The following is a 17,500-nucleotide window of genomic DNA, read 5'->3' on the forward strand; positions in this document are numbered from 1 at the left end:
ATAATTCAGGAGGCCTAATAGTTCTAACTTCAACTCTATAAACTGATCATGGTGCTTTTTGTGAGCAGTTTTCTGGTTTGTGTGACACGTTGGGTCTGAGGACAGTCTAAAGCTCTTTTTCTGCTGAATTTTCATCCCTATTTAAGAAATTGGGTTAAAGGCAATTGTTGCCCCTAGCAACGGGCCTCTCGGTGAAACGACTCCCCACGCTAGACCCCTTCACACACACATACACACACACACACACTTGGTGAATCTGATATTTGTTTTGAAGCATTAAATCATTCTGCTTTCTGTGGGTTTGTTGACGTCAAAACATTTCTGACGTTCTCTTTCTCTGTTTTTCTTTTTCTTTTTTTAAAGGCCCAGCGCAGCAAATCTCAACCAAGTGATGATGAGAGCTCTGGAGATGAGCCTTACGATGATGAAGACTTCTACTCTGGATCCGGCTCTGGCTGTGAGTATATTCAGCAATGTGTAGGGCTTTTTTTGCACATGGCACTGCTTTTTGCTCTCTTGAAGGGATAGTTCACACAAAAATTCAAATGTACTCACTGTTTACGAAAGTGGTTTCAAACATGTTTAAGTTTCTTTCTTTTTTTTTGTTAAACATAAATAATGATACTATGAAGAAAACTGAAGACCTGTAAGCATTGACTTGCATAGCAGGAAAAATAAATACTATTGAAGTTGATGGATACCGGTTTCCTACTTTCTTCAAAATATCTTCTTTTGTTCATTTATTCATTGATTTTCTTTTCTGTTTAGTCAATTTTATTAATCTGGGTTAGCCACAGCGGAATAATCCGCCAACTTAGAATATGTTTTTGTCTTTTCTGCTTTGTCCCTTTTATTAATCTGGGTTTGCCACAGCGGAATGAACCGCCAACTTTAGAATATGTTTTAGGCAGAGAATGCCCTTCCAGCTGCAACCCATCTCTGGGAAACATCCATACACACTCATTCACACTCATAATACACTACGGACAATTTAGCCTACCCAATTCACCTGTACCACATTCTTTGGACTGTGGGGGAAACCGGAGCACCCGGAGGAAACATTGGGATATCCTTACGTGATCATGTGAATAAAGTAGACTAATGTGTAAATATATAGTCTAAATATACTTTAGTATTTTATATAGTAAATATAGCATTTATATAGTGTCAATTTATCAGACGGGTTTCTCATGCGAAGTGAAACTTTTTTTTTTACTTATGATTCTTTTTACTTATGGCTATATTTTAAATGAGAATAAAGGAAATAAAGTCAAAATGTAACTTCAATAAAGTCGAAATAGAATGAGAATAAAGTCGAAATGCAACGAGAAAAAAGTCGTAATGTATCTTAAATATAAAGTCGAAATGTATCTTGAATAGTCAAAATGTAACGAGAGTAAAGTTGAAATGTAACGAGAACAAAGTCGTAATGTAACTTAAAGACGAAATGTATCTTGAATAGTCAAAATGTAACGAGAATAAAGTCGAAATGTAACGAGAATAAAGTCGAAATGTAACGAGAATAAAATCTAAATGTAAGAGAATAAAGTCATAATGTAATGAGAATAAAGTCGTAATGTTACGAGAATGAAGTTATATGAGAATAAAGTCAATATTTTGAGACTGAAGTCGAAATGTTACGAGAATAAAGTAGAAATGTTCCGAATATAAAGTGAGTTTTATGAAAATAAAGTCATAATATTTCAAATCTAAATGTAACGAGAATAAAAACAAAGTCGAATAAAGTTGAAATGTAAGGAGAATAAAGTCAGATTAATACGAGTATATACAAGATTAAATTCATAATATTTGAGAATAAAGTTGAAATGTAACAAGATTTAAATCGAAATGTAACAAGAAAAAAATCAAAATGCAGTCGAAATGAAGTTGAATAAAGTTGAAACTTTACGAGAATGAAATCGAAATGTTACGAGATTGAAGTCGAAATGAAATGAGAATAAAGTCGAAATGTTACGAGAATAGAGTTGGAGTTCTACGAGATTTAAGTGATAATATTTTGAGAATAAAGTCTTGATGTAATATTTTGATAATAACATCTCAACATTTTGACTTTATTTTTGAATTATTTAACTTTAATCCTATATTTTTTGATTCTAAATCATTTTTTTCAACATGGCACTAAAACGGCGTCATATAAGAGAAAAAGACTTTCTCCAGACAATAAATATAATGGAAATTACTTTAAAAACTGATGAAATGATCATTTACTCATCCTCCAGTTGTTCTTCTGGAAGATATTCTGAAGAATGCTGGAAAAAGCCACTGATTTCCAAACGTTTTTTCGGTTTGTTTTAACAAACCAAATGCCAATAGCTGTTTTTTTTACAACATTCTACAGAATGTCGTGATTTGTGTTCAACAGAAGAAAGGAATTCATTAAAGTTTAGACTTGAGTGTGAATAAATAATGAAGAAATGTTTATTTTGGGTTGAACCACCCCTTTAAGGCGTATTATTTTGTGGTTCATATAAGCCTCTTGATCAGTTCTAACGAGTTACACAAAGACACAAAGACGAATAAACAGTGTTAATTTTAAAGACAGTTTGAAGAGAATTTAAGTCACGCAGAAACTCCAACAAAGCTAAAACAAACAGGCAGATTTAATCTCCCTCACTGCATGCAGTCTCTCAGACTGAAGCGTCTGTCAGGAACACAACACGTGCTGTCATGAATAATTAAGCAAAGCATCTTCTCATAGGATAAGGACATGCAGCCTCATTAATAATTATGACAAACCGGTGATTAGAATAATTGAGCTTGTATAAAGACAAATTTGTCAAAGCGATGAGTTTCTTTCTTCTGTTGAACACAGAGGAAGATATTTTAAAGAGGCCAGATGTACTAACATGACATATATTCTGCATTAACTTTAACCAAAATACATTTAATGAATTAAGTTTAAAGGGGTGGTTCACAAAACAAGTATTCACATTTAATTGGGTCTAAACTTTTATGATTTTTTTCATGACAATCAAGATATTCTGAAAAATGTTGGAGAAAAAAAGGGGGCTCAGTGGTTAGCACTGTCACCTCACAGCAAGAAAGTCGCTGGTTCGAGTCCCAGCTGGGTCAGTTGGCATTTCTGTGTGGAGTTTGCATGTTCTCTCTGTCGGCATGGGTGCCTCGGTTTCCCCAGCAGTCCAAACACATATGCTATAGGTGAATTAAGTAAACTAAATTGGCCACAGTCTATGAATATGTGAGAGTGTATGAGTGTTTCCCAGTACTGGGTTGAGGCTGGAAGGGCATCCGCTGTTATAGGTATTAATTCCATTTTCTGGAGGGCCGCAGCTCTGCACAGTTTAGGTTTAACTCTGCTTCAACACACTTACCTGTAGGTTTTTAACAATCCTGAAGGAATTAGTTTTATCAGGTGTGTTTAATTAGAGTTGGAACTAAATTGTGCGCTGCACAAAACATATGCCGGAATAGTTGCCGGTTCATTCTGCTGTGGTGATCTTTGAAACAAAGACTAAGCTGATGGAAAATTAATGAATGAATTTTATCTTTGGTAAAAAAAAAAAAATTAAACACAAATTTTCATTACCCCCTGGTGCTATATGGATTAATTTTATGACCGCTTTATACACTTTTGGAAGCATCAAAATAAAAGCCACTATTCAACACCATTATACAGCATGGAAAATCCGGGATAACATTTAAAATGACTCAGACTGTGATTTTGACATTATTCTCTCATACTTTTCCAAACCTGTATCACTTTCTTTTTTATTTTAAACACAAAAGGAGAAGTTTTGAGGTGAGTTGAAAACCTGTAACCATTGACTTCCATTGTTTTTCTTACTATGAAAGTCATTGGTTACAGGTTTTCAGCTTGCTTCAAAATATTTGCTTTTGTGATCAACAGAACTCACACAATGCTTATTTTAAACCTTTAGGAGTTTCCTCTTGTTGAACACAAAAGCAGATATTTTGAAGAATGCTGAAAACCTGTAACTACTGACTTCCATAGTAGTTCTTTTTCCTACTATGGAAGTGAATGGTTACAAGGTTTAAAATTTTTTTAGAATGAGTAAGTAGTGAGTACATTTTCATCTTTAAAGAGATTGTTCACCCAAAACTGAAAACTCTGTCATCATTTGCTCACCATTTACTTGTTTCAAACTTTTATTACTAACTTACTATGGAAGTCAATGGTTACAGGTTTTCAGCTTGCTTCAAAATATTTGCTTTCGTGATCAACAGACCTCACACTATGCTTATTTCAAACCTTTAGGAGTTTCCTCTCTTTGAACACAAAAGCATATATTTCGAAATATGCTGAAAACTTGTAACCATTGACTTTCGCAGTAGTTATTTTTTCTACTATGGAAGTCAAAGAAGATATTTTAAAGAAAGCTGAAAACCTATAACCATTGACTTCTATTGTTTTTCTTACTATGAAAGTCAATGGTTACAAGTTTTCAGCATTCTTCAAAATATCTGCTTTTTGATCAACATAACTCGTGCTTAACTTGTTTGAAATCTGTGAATCTCCTCCTATTGAACACAAAAGACAATGTTTTAAGGAAAGCTGAAAACCTGTAACTATTGACTTCCATTGTTTATCTTACTATAAAAGTCAGTGGTTACAGGTTTTCAGCTTTCTTCTTAATATCTGCTTTTGAGTTCAACAGAAGAAATAAAGTCATAAAGGTTTGGAACAAGTATAGGATGAGTAAATTCATCTTCAAACCTTTGAGTGTCCTCCTGTTGAACAAAAAAGAAGATATTTTGAAAAATGCTAAAAACCTGTTACCATTGACTTGCATAGTAGTTGTTTTTCCTACTATGAAATCAAAGAAAATATTTTGAAGAAAGCTAAAAACCTATAAGCAATGACTTCCATTGTTTTTCTCACTATGAAAGTCAATGGTTACAGGTTTTCAGCATTCTTCAAAATATCTGCTTTAGCTTTACCCAAAACTAACAATTTTGTCATCATTTTCTCACCCTTGACTTGTTTCAAACCTATGAGTTTACTCCAGTTGAATACCAAAGAAGATATATTAATAAAAGGCTGAAAACTTGTAGCCCTTGACTTCTATACTTGTTGTTTATCCTATTCAGCTTTCTTCACAACATCTGCTTTTGTGTTTAACAGAAGAAAGAAACTCATCAAAATCTGAAACAAGTAAAGTGTGAGCAAACAAGCATCTTATCTCTTTTAGAGCCAAACCGTCCAGATTTTGGCTGGTCAGTCTATGCATCATCTTTATTAAAACAGTGTCATCTGAACACCCCCTCAGTGTGTTTGTGACGTGTGTGAGTGTGAATCACTCATTAAGAGGTCACAGCTGCCTTGTGTAAAAGTCCAGTCTGGACGTCCAATCCCCTCACCAGCTGGTATAATTCTCACAACTCAACGCCTTTCCCCCCCTCTTCATCTCTCACAAGCATTCCTCCCACAGCTTCAGGATTTATTTTAGCCTCTGCTAAACTGAAGCCCACAGACCGACAGTTAAATGCACCCGTCTTTTCTTGTAAATCAAAAGCACTTCTTCGTTATATTTGCACATGTGCGTGTGTATGTGGGTCTTTGTGACTGATCATCTGATCCTCGCTAATCAGATTACTGTAAATAAGATCACTTAATCGGCAGGAATCTGGGTGTGGACGGCCAATATCCGCTGGCGTTTGGGTGTTTCTTCAGAGCCCTTTTGACCCTGTGGAACTTTAGAAAATAAACTCTGAGCGCGCTTTCTCACACGTTATTTAATCTAACCGCTAACATCGTTTAGCAGTGGATTTAAATAACTATTGTGGTGTTTTGCGAAAACGTCTACACTTGGAGTGTGTGATATTTATCATTTACTCGTAATTTTTGTTCGTAATAAAGTGCCTCTGACATTGTGTATTTCACTTGCAAAATAAAAAGAAAACAAGAATGGATCTTGGGAGTTTTAAAGCATCGACTGTTTGATAAATCCTATTTGAAAGCATATAGAGCCTATAATTCATAAAAGAGATTAAAAGGGACCTATTATATCCCTTTTTACAACATGTAAAATGATGTCCCTAGAGTGTGTATGTGAAGTTTCAGCTCAAAATACCACACAGATAAGGTTTAAAAGGGCACCTATGGTAAAAAATCTACTTTTCAAGCTGTTTGGACAGACATGTGTGTAGGTATAGTGTATAGACCGTCATATTAGGGTGATATAAACACACCCAGTGTTTTTTTTTTCAATTTAACAACATAAAAACGGTGGACCAATTTGAGCGGTTTCCAGATCGACCGCAACTTGACGTAGGAGTGCGGTCCCCCCGCCCACCAATTTTGATTGACAGGCGCGTGTCACCATATCCTTAGTTTGTTGTTTCACGTCTGCCATTTTCAGCGTGAGTCAAAGCGATATCACCAAAGGAACACCCTTGCTCTATTTTAAGATCTCATAAATTTTAAGATTTAAGATTTTTAAGGCTCATTGGGCTTAACACAAGATCAATATTTTCCACATTATCGCTTTAACTATAATTATTGTTTATATTTTTGGGGAGTTTTGCAAACACGTGTACTTTTCACTGTGTCTACCTTAAACTTCAGCCATTTGTATTTCTCATGTTCACAGAAGCTCCCTCTGATCTTAACTAGGTGTAGCTAGAAAAGTGCAAGTGCATTGCCTCATGTGCGTGTCTCTCCATTGGAAATAAAATAACAGCCTTGCCTGCAGGTCGCACATTAGAAGCTCCTCTCTATGTGCCGCGACGCTGACGCAGCGCCATGCATTTTGGAATTCTGGACGTGGGTTTCTGTCGGTGTGCACGCGGCGGCGCTTCAAGTCTCGTCATACTTTGGGCGCCATTGTGTGCCCTGATGGAAACCTGTGTTTAGAGTTCTAAAATGCATGGCGTGTCGATTCGGGACACTTCGGGCTCTATTTTGACGGTCCATGCGCAAAACGCAGGGCGCAAATGCTTTCAGGGCGTGTCAGGACGCGTTTTTGCTAATTTAAGGACAGGAAATCTGCCTTGCGCTTTGGCGCATGGTCTAAAAGTGTTGAGTTTATTTTTTTTTAATGAGTTATAGGTTTTTTTAAGAATAAACCAATCAGAGTCTCATCTCCCATTCCCTTTAAGAGCCAGCTGCGTCACGCCAAGAGCGCATTCGCTATTTACAGGACGCAAATAAGTCTAAGTGGAAAAAATGAGCATTTCACTAGCAAACAGTTAACAGTTTTTTTAACAGAAAACTGTTAAACAGAGCATCTACTGCGTGAGAATGACAGATATGGATCTACTTTCACTTTCGCTCTTGGATAGGGAAACCTTTACGCACAGACATCAATTAGTCTATAAATAAATACTTTTGTTTGTTAAGCGCAAATATTCGTTTCAAAACTATTTCTCAATTCAGTTCTAATTTCCAGCAAACGAATAAATGAACAATAATAGCAAAATGTGCTTAAAAACAGTTATATCCTAAAACACATGCTGTGCCCCATATAGTCTAAAACCTGACAGGTGGGCAAATCTAAGCTTGTTTTTAATAAAACAAATATAAATATGGATATAATAAATAATACTGCTAATAATAATAACATTATACAAAAGCAAATTGTTATGAATGAACTGAAAAAGCCTCCCGAGATGAAGAAGACATAAAAGCAGTGATTTTTCATATTTATGTAGGCTAGAATAATGTTTTGTAATATTTTAATCCTTTATATTTATATCCTATATCTATTCTTATTATATCCTATATATATCCTTAATATTTAAATTTTTTCATACGTAAAGATATTTGCCTATTGCTCTTGTGCGTATTAAGCAGTGCGTAAGCGAGGTGCTGCTCTGCGCTGGAGTTTAGACCGGGTTTGTTTTGGTCTAATGAAAAATCTATTATAGTTTCTCAAAATAGCAACGCGCCAGCAGTCCGCCTCAGAACGCCTTCCTTTTTAGACCAGAACGCCTATGGGCGCAAAAATGAGCGCGAATGCATTTGCTATTTAAAGAGCGCAGCACAACGCCTCAAAACAACTCTTGCGCCAGGCTTAAACTACCAAAAGACTATTGCGCCGCGTCTTACGCCCCACTGCGCCGGGTGTATAATAGGGCCCTTCATGTTTATTTATCAGTAATCCAATTATTTGTCTTAATCTGAATAAGCCCGTAACAAGAGCTGCTTTTTAAATGTTCCTTTCATGATCCTGTTTTACATGTTACAGCACATAATTCAATAAACGTCATTGCGTCATCGTGCTATCCACATTTCCTCCGGAGTTTCACGTAATTTCGGGTGTTTCGTTCTTAATTTGTGGACTTTAACTGCAGTTTGGAACTTTCATTCAGGAACATTTCATGCATACCCCATGTGACAAACGAGATATTGGATGCGAGAAACTTCTCATGTGTCAAATGCTTAAGCTTTATTGTTTACACTTCATGTTTAATCATCAATTATGAAAAATCCATCAATAGCGAATGTATTTTAAACATGTACAATCTAAACAAAGATTTATAATCAGAAACCACATACAACAGTATCTCATATTTTTTTTTAATATGCAACACATTTTTACAAATTAAAGTTGTGATGTAATTTGCACCACATTCTTTTCTTCTAATCTAAAATATTTGACATTTTTGTTACCTATATTTTTATGTTGGTTAAGATGTAATTGTTTCAGATTATATGAAAAAAGATACATATTTAGCATTAAATTATCAATGTTTACAATGTCATGTTCACGTCACGACATAATTTTATACAGGGTGCAAACTTTTGGGGGAGCTCAGCTCCCCTAAATAAGGCAAGGGCTCCTGAAAACATGATTTGTGAAAATTTTAGGAGGTCTCAAAAATTCACAATGTGTTATTTTGACATGGCGTTTCAACATTGTGTAATGTGATCATGGATTATTATGTGTAAAAGTGCAAAAATATAATTCATTATGCATGACGCTGATTTAAACATCACTACTACACAAAACTACTAAAGAACACCCTTTGTTGAAACTATTGCACAACTCTCAAGGAACGCAAGGATTGGTCAGAATTATTAGCCCCCCTTTACATTTTCTTTTTTATATTTCCCAAATGATGTTTAACAGAGCAAGGACATCTTCATATTATGTCTGATAATATTTTTTTTTCTGGAGAAAGTCTTATTTGTTTTATTTAGGCTAGAATAAAATCAGTTTTACATTTTTTAAACACCATTTTAAGGACAATATTATTAGTCCCTTTAAGCTATTTTTTCTCAAATAGTCTACAGAACAAACCATCGTTATACAATAACTTGCCTAATTCCCCTAACCTGCCTAATTACCCTAATTAACCTAGTTAAACATTTAAATGTCACTTTAAGCTGTATAGAAGTGTCTTGAAGAATATCTAGTCAAACATTATTTACTGTCATCATTGCAAAGATAAAATAAATCAGTTATTAGAAATGAGTTATCAAAATTATTATGATTAGTAAAATCAGCTCTTCGTTAAACAGAAATTAGGGAAAAATAAACAGGGGCGCTAATAATTCTGACATTAACTGTACCTAGTTTTTAGAAAAAATGTACCTCCCTCTGTCATTAGACTCTTCCTAGACAGCAACTGTTTCAGAACTTTCTCCTAGCTTTGATTGGGGCAAAGTCTGGGCAATGGTAACACTTGCATCCAGGAATTCGAATCATCAACAGATTCATTTAAACTTCATCCAAAGGGCTTGTATAACTCCACGCAAAATTTATAGCAAGGAGCTTAAACCTGATCCTAAATGCACTGTCACCTCACAGCAAGAAGGTCTCTGCTTCGAGTCCCGGCTGGGTCATTTGGCAGTTTTGTATGGAGTTTGCATGTTCTCCCCGTGTTGCTTATATAAATAAAATATGAGATTCTATGTGGTTTCTGATTTTAAATCCTTGTTTAGATTATACATGTTAAAAATACATTCGCTATTGATGGATTTTCATATCTGCCGATGAAACATCAAGTGTAAACAATAAAGCTTAAGCATTTGAAACATAAAAATAATAAAAGGCAAAGATTCTAAGACAAATTCAATGCAACTTTCGTCTTATAATAAAAAAGAAAAAAGTATTATCTGTTGAAATCGGTTAGCTTCAATAAAAACCAACCCTTGGGACATAAAAAGTGCCTGTAGTTAAAGAACCATTGTCTGTATGTATGTGTGTGTATGTGTGTGTATGTGTGTGTATGTGTGTGTGTGTGTGTGTGTCTGTGTCTGTGTCTGTGTCTGTGTCTGTGTCTGTGTCTGTGTGTGTGTGTGTGTGTGTGTGTGTGTGTGTGTGTGTGTGTGTGTGTGTGTGTGTGTGCTTTATTTGTTTCAGTGCAGCCTGCTTTGTTCTCTGCATCTGTGTGTGTGCGCTTGTGTATTTCTTTACCAAGGTTATTGATATTTTATTCATGTGTTGCCATGGGGATGTTCACATTCCTGGGCTGACCAATCTAAAGGTTGCTTTGAAGCCTTGCAGACGCTTGCGCCCGGTATCATATGACACATTAACACTGTCTAAAATGGCTGTGAGTATTGATCTCCCTCACCCCGTCTCGCTGCGTTTTCATCACTCTTTCTTTTACGCTTTCAGATCCAGATATAAAAGTTAGACCGTCTTCAGTGGGCGTGGTTTTCACTACAGAGGAGCCCCTCCCACTCTCCACCACCCAGGCCACAGGCCCTGCCCCCTCGGCCTCTCCTGCAGCAGAGCCAAGCAGTCCGCCTCCACCCGAGGTAGAGCGGGAGAGCGGTTTGGGTCAAGATGTCGACAGCAAACTAGAAATTGAGAAAAAGTATGAAGAGTATGACGAGGAGGAAGAAATTCGGCCAACGAGGAAGGAGCAGGAACCTGATACTGAGAAAGTACAAGAGCGAGAGCAAGATCGGTCGAAGGCTACAGTTGCGCCACGACTGACTGACGTTCCTATAGTGTTTTTGGGCTCCTCTACTGTTGGTGGAGCCACAGAGACCACTACTGACCTCGAGGATCTCGGCGGCAGAGAAGAAGAAACAGATGAAGATCTGTATATTACTAAAGAAACTATCGTTTTAGATCCATCCAGCGAGACAGATATGATAACCGATGAGATCACAACCACCGAGTTTATACCCACCACCATTCCATCCACCACTGCTAAACCGACCAGGCCACGTCCTATTCTGACCACTCCAAGCCCCACCGCTGTGCGCCCCAGGCAACCACAGACCACGCCCAGCAGAGCCGCTCCGACCGAGAGCAGCACTCGTTCAGTGATGACCACAACACAGGTTAGAGAAACACGCACCTTAAAATCCCCATACACAATAACTATAAATGTAACTATAAATATATTTGCATCCACACTGACGAATGATAGAAATTTTTATTTTTTGTTTAAATCTGTTTATTAAGCATTTCCTTCTTGTAACCAGCAGATGTCCTCAGTGAACTACTTGTGCATCTAACCAGTGAATCCAGTTCGTGTAATTTCAAAATGTAAAATAGTTCATTCATTGTCTTTCAGCTTAGTCCTTTATTTATCAGGGGTCGCCACAGCGGAATGAACCGCCAACTTATCCAGCAAATGTTTTACACAGCGGATGCCCTTCCAGCTGCAACCCAGCACTGGGAAACATCCATACACACTCATTCGCACACATACACTAGTATTAAGTTTATTCAATTGACCAAATTAAAAATTGAATATGTATTAATCTAATTATTATTCGAACAGATTCTGATAAGCCTCACAGTGTTTTGTTTAATAGCACAATTCCTATGCCTATGTACCTGTTATTAGCATGATGGCTATAAAGATAATGATCATTCTACAACTCGAATTCTGAATTTAAACTTACATCAAAGTTAGGATATAATGATAAAGATGTAGAAAACGATATCTTTGGAATCACTTTTAGAAAGATTTTTGTCCAGCTAATGAATGATAAAACCGTGACAGCCAGTAAGAATACATTGAAATAAAAAGGCTCACGAAATTTGATTCTTCCTGATGTTGAGCCCTATTTTCAAAGATTATTTAAAGAAAATGACTCTTAAAAATAAATTCCCTATGAAAATGAATGATAAAAGTTACACCGGAAGCTACACAAGCCAGGCTAGAAAATTGTTAGTTGTACAAAAATTAAATTGAAGTATGAAAATAATAGTACCTCAGATTTCCAGTGCTGGTTTTGGCGTCTTTGTGTCGCTTCCTTTAAAAACGCTTGGAAAAAATAATTTGTGTTGTTTTTATTCCATCACACTGACTGCAATCGCTAAATTTGATAGATTACAAGAGCAGGATTCACTGTTTCTGATGCGCTAGACACGCAGCACACTGAGGACATCTGCTGGTAAAATGTGGGTAATGCAATACACTTAAAACAAACACAAATCAATCATTTGCTGGGGACTAACGCAGATATAGTTCTTGCTACATTTATCCTTATAGTTATCGTGCTAGGAGTGAACAGCCCTTAAGACTGCGGGTCTAACAGAATTTAGGCACTTTCGTTAGTTCTGAAACTCGTAATCCAGGTTTATAATACATTAAAGCCAAATAATGCTGATATTTAAAAGCACCAAAACAAAGACGCTCATAACTAATGGTCTCAAACTCAATTCCTGGAGGGCCGCAGCTCTGCATAGTTTAACTCCAACCAACTCCAACTCACACCTGCTTAATAGTTTTAGTAGTCTTGAACACCTTGATTAGTTGCATCAGCTGTGTTTGATTAGGGTTGAAGCAAAACTGTGCAGAGCTGCGGCCCTCAAGGAATCAAGTTTGAGACCCATGCTCATGACCCAACAAAACCACTATACTATGCTAGTTACTAGACACACCCCTTTCTTATGATTGGCTGCAGGTGTGTTTTGAGATTTGGTCCAAAGTTATAGTCAAATATATATTCAAAAATAGCTTACTGCCCCTTTAAAGGGTCCTGTCAGGCTTTTCTTTTACCATGAACGATATCTGTGCAAAACACAAAGCCACTCTGTTAAAGTTGCAACATTAGAGAGACAATACGGACCAGATAAATTAAAAAGAGAAATGATTTATTAACAAAACACATAACTAACAAAAGTATTTAAAGCAATCAAAGTCAGTATAAATGGAAGTCAGTAGTGAAAAGCACGTGTATTGTAGTGTACTGAGCTGATGATCCAAAAACAAACTAAAATAAATAAAAAACGCCAAGCAGAGACGTCCGGCTAATCGAGCTCTCTCAGACAGAATGCTGGACTCCTTAAGGCCGTACTCACACTAGGTACAGTTGCCTCAAACCGGGCCAAAGCATGCTTGTCCCCCCTCCCGTCTCCCCCGACGGCCCGCGCTCACACCACAAACGGCATCGCTGCTGCGCTGTTCAGTGAGAAGCTCTCTCACTCAGCAGCACAGTCGAGATTTCTCTAGTTATATCGTGTCAGTCGTTTGATATGCCGTCAAATATTTCGCCAAACAGTCCTTAGGGATGCGGGGACACACAGTCAGATATTTCGCCGAACAGATCCGCCACTTTTGGCGCTCATAAACAATCATAAAGCTCTAGTGCTGCAGGAATGAGGCGGTCTGCTGAAGGCGCGCAGCTGTCGTGCAGTGAGGAGTTCTCGTCTTTAATGAACTACGGCAGTTTGCGTTCACTGAACAGTAAGAATGTTTAATAAATCCATATGAAACAGCCCCTTAAAAGTCACGTCTCGCTTTCAGTTTCGGGCTTTGGCGCGTTTTGCACTCACACACAAGCGTACCGCGCCAAAGCCCAAGTAAACCGCGCTCAGGCACACCTCTTCCAACCGGGCCAGGGCCGGCCAAGTGAACCGTGCTTGAGCCCGATTCAGCGCACTTACACTTCTCAAACGATCCGGGAAAGGGGCCTGGGCACGGTACGGATGGCATAGTGTGAGTAGGCCCTAAAAGAACCACACAATGGGTCTCAGGTGAGATGACCCACCCACCAATCTGCAATCATCATGCAGGCTCTGCAAATCACAAAAGACACATACAAACAGGTCCCACATGGGACCTAACACACTCCAAAAGGAAATATTTCTCTATATTAGAGCTGCGCAATTAGTTGTGCACGATTGACACCCACACAATCTTTTTTTTTTAATGACTGCCATTCACATACTTTTATAAACCCATCACAGAAGTGCACTGTTTGACCCAGAGAGATCAGTTTTAAACCTACTGTGTATCTTCTGTGTTATAATCATTCAGATAATCAAAGAAGTACTGATAAGAGCTTCTGCTTCTGATGATGTCGAAGCTTTAAGGGATGCCTGCTTCACAAAACAACATTATAGAGTCATGTTTGTGGGTAAACATGCTGGCCTTTCATTGTTGTGTCTTTAAACTCCAAAGGGAATCCGATACACGTTTCAAGTCTCAGGTCAGATTTCCAGATATCGGATATGCGTCTCATTTCAAAGCACATTTGGAAGTGGCTCAGAATTGATGTTAAAAAAATCAGGTCTTGTACAGATCTGAGTTTTTCAATCTCATATGATGCACCATCTCAAGAGTATCTGTCTGCTGACTGTAAGAATAAGGCGTAACTTGTAGTAAGTTAGAGGCGTAACTTGCAGTTATCGAGATCCCATTGAAGCATGCAAGATGTCACAACGAGATGCTGTTGGCAAGATGGCGGAAATACTTACCAGAGAACATTTTCAGCAAATGCTTTCATGAGTTTTCTCCAAATTTATCCACAACCAAAATCAAATCACTTTTATTGTCACATCATCAGCAGCACGTGTGCTATGATGAGTGAAAAAGCTTAGGTGCTGGCTCCAGTGCAAATAAATCGTCAGTGCAAAATACAACTACATGCAACAATGTACTCCCCAAAAAACAAGACAATGTATATTGGCAATGTTGACAGCGATATGTAAAATGAATAGGTGTGCACACAGTTGTAGGCAGTATTGTTTTAAGTATGAATTGGTTAAAGTGCAGTGCATGCCACATCTTGATGGTGTGCAGTGAGAGGTATGGAAACGTTTGTGTGAGGTGTGTTAAGTGTATATTAATATATTCATTTGATATATTATTATACTCATTCATGTAGCAACTCTACTCGCTGACTACTGCATCCATTTTATCATGACAGTTAAGGGTGATTTATACTTCTGCGTCAAGTGTACGCGTATGCTACGGCGCAGCCTATGCGTTGACGCATAGTCCTACGCCGTGGCCGTCGGCGTCGCTGACGTGCACCTCTCAAAAAGTGTAACGACACATCGAAATGACGCTTCAAGAGTTCACACTTAGCTGATGATTAATTATAAAAGCTTGTTTGGCATGCTGTCCAGGGAGAGAGCCCTGAGCTCATGAGATCCTCGAGCCCAGGGCTCCCTCCCGTTGCAAGGCGGGAAGGGAGTTTGAGCTCAGGTAGATCTCGAGAACTCCCCTGCTGTAGTAACCAATGAACAGTAAGTGATTGCTCTTGAAGATAACTACGTACTAGAAGCATATCTATTGTGGCAATTTAGTGGGAGGAACCCGGGGGAAACCCACGTGAGCACAGGGAGAAGTGCAAACTCCACACAGAAATGTCTGCTGGTTTGTTAAAGCCAGGAACCAGAGACATTCTTGCTGTGAGGCAACAGTGCTACGCACTGGGCCACCGTGTCACCCATCTAAGAAGGAGGAGTAGGGGTGGAAGGGGGGACTCTTCAAAACGAAGTTAGCATTGGAATGAAACCCAAGGTATTTATAGTAGTTTAGGAGTCATCTGATTGGAGCGTAGTGAATTGGATAATGCGGATCCAGCCGCTAGCAATCATAAGCACGTGATCCTCTTGAAATTTGTTTATACATAAACTTCATGTAGCGCAAGCTCTGTGATTGGTCGGCTTGGTAGCAGTGACGAGTCTGGGCGGGGCCGAGAGCCACGCAAGCCCAATGGAGCGATTGTTTACAAGTGTGGACTCCCGTGAAGGAGCTCTGGATGGAAAGTTTTGTTTTGTGTTTACCTGATGGTTACAGTTGTTGCACGTCCGCCGGTTCCTGCCTCAAAATGAACCGCCTACTACTCAATAGGTACCGCATTTCAATTTAATCGTACTACTCGGCTGTTAGAAAAGTATGTTCTATACAGTATGAATGTAAAAAGTACGCAGAAATATAAACCAGGCTTAAGCCTACTCTGTGTCGCCCCCTGTGGTTTTAAATAACAGTACAACTGTGATGGTTGAGGTAGGTGTAGATTGTTGTTAACTGTGATGGTTTGGTTTAGGTGTAGACGTTAATACCCATCAGAAGGGCCAGACGGAATCTGCGGATGTTTTTTGCTATTTCTGCTGAGAATTTTGGTAAAAATCTGCAGATTTCTGCAGAATTATTTTGAGAGTATCATAACTAAAACCTTAATATGTGAAATAAAAAATAATATCTTTTTTAGTGTATTTCATGTTTACAATGCACATTTACATTTTACATTTAGTCATTTAGCAGACGCTTTTATCCAAAGCGACTTACAAATGAGGACAAGGAAGCAATTTACACAACTAAGAGCAACAATGAATAAGTGCTATAGGCAAGTTTCAGGTCTGTAAAGTCTAAGAAGGAAAGTATTAGTAGTATTAGTTTTTTTTTTTTTTTGGGTACAGTTAGTGTGATATTCAGAGAGGCAATTGCAGATTAGGAAGTGAAGTGGAGACTAAATAGTTGAGTTTTTAGTCGTTTCTTGAAAATAGCGAGTGACTCTGCTGTTCTGATGCAGTTAGGGAGTTCATTCCAATGCGAATCAATGCGAATCCAAATAGATTTACTTTATTTGGTAAACAAAGCAAGTCTCTCATTTAATATCTCTACTAAAAGACAGGAAATATTACTCTACAAACTGTGTTGTACATCAGGGGTTCCCAAACTTATTAGCTTGCGACCCCCAAAATAACAATGCTAGTGACTCGCAACCCCCAATATCCTCTGAGGTGGTTATATATACAGAAACCTTGCATGCAAGCGCATGCAAGGCGCGCACACACCAATAGACCCAAGTTTTTTCTTAGTTTAATCTTTTTTTAATGTAAATCAGAGCTGTAAATGTGCCAGAAAGTTTAACCTGATGTTATAAAATCAATCTGCTGCATCTGACGCCATTGGTGTGTCTTTAAAATTATGTAATTACACCAGGGGTCGCAAATCAATAGAACTAGTAACTATAAGCTACTGTAGTAACTATATAGTATATATTAACTATAAACAACAATTTTTCTCTTCAGTAGTTTGGTAAAATATGGTAATTCTTATGGTTTAATATAAATAATTAGATTTTTGGAAATCACCAGGCGACCCCCCTTCATTGTCCCGCAACCCCTTGGGGGGTCCCGACCCTCACATTGAGAACCACTGTTGTACATAAATCAGATGAACACTCTCATATTAGTCAATAATATTACTGTAATTAATTTAAAAACTGAAAAAATATAGATTTTTACACACATTTACTCAAGTAAATAATCAAAATTAATGATGGGCTACAAATCTGTGGAAATCTGCAGAAAATCTGTGAAAATTCTGCACGCGCAGATCGTGT

General features: G+C 37.8%; 1 protein-coding gene across 6 annotated transcripts in view; it reads left to right on the forward strand.

The window, feature by feature from the left end:
* Nucleotides 1-17,500, forward strand: part of sdc3 (syndecan 3) — an 89,787-nt gene that overhangs the window by 62,690 nt on the left and 9,597 nt on the right. For 2 of the 6 annotated variants that reach the window (XR_015517243.1, XM_087296106.1), the window contains exons 2-3: nt 364-457; nt 10,569-11,245. Coding sequence is in view for 3 of the 6 variants with exons in the window: in XM_087296106.1 (XP_087152232.1) it covers nt 364-457; nt 10,569-11,245 (771 nt within the window). In the remaining 3 variants the exon portion in view is untranslated. Of the gene's footprint in view, nt 1-363; nt 458-10,568; nt 11,369-12,299; nt 14,813-17,500 lie in introns of those variants that run through there. The other 4 variants (XR_015517245.1, XR_015517244.1, XM_087296108.1 and 1 more) reach the window with 4 other exon arrangements.

Source organism: Danio rerio, chromosome 19, assembly GCF_052040795.2.
Source record: "Danio rerio strain M-AB ecotype USA chromosome 19, GRCz13ab, whole genome shotgun sequence".
NCBI lineage: Eukaryota > Metazoa > Chordata > Actinopteri > Cypriniformes > Danionidae > Danio > Danio rerio.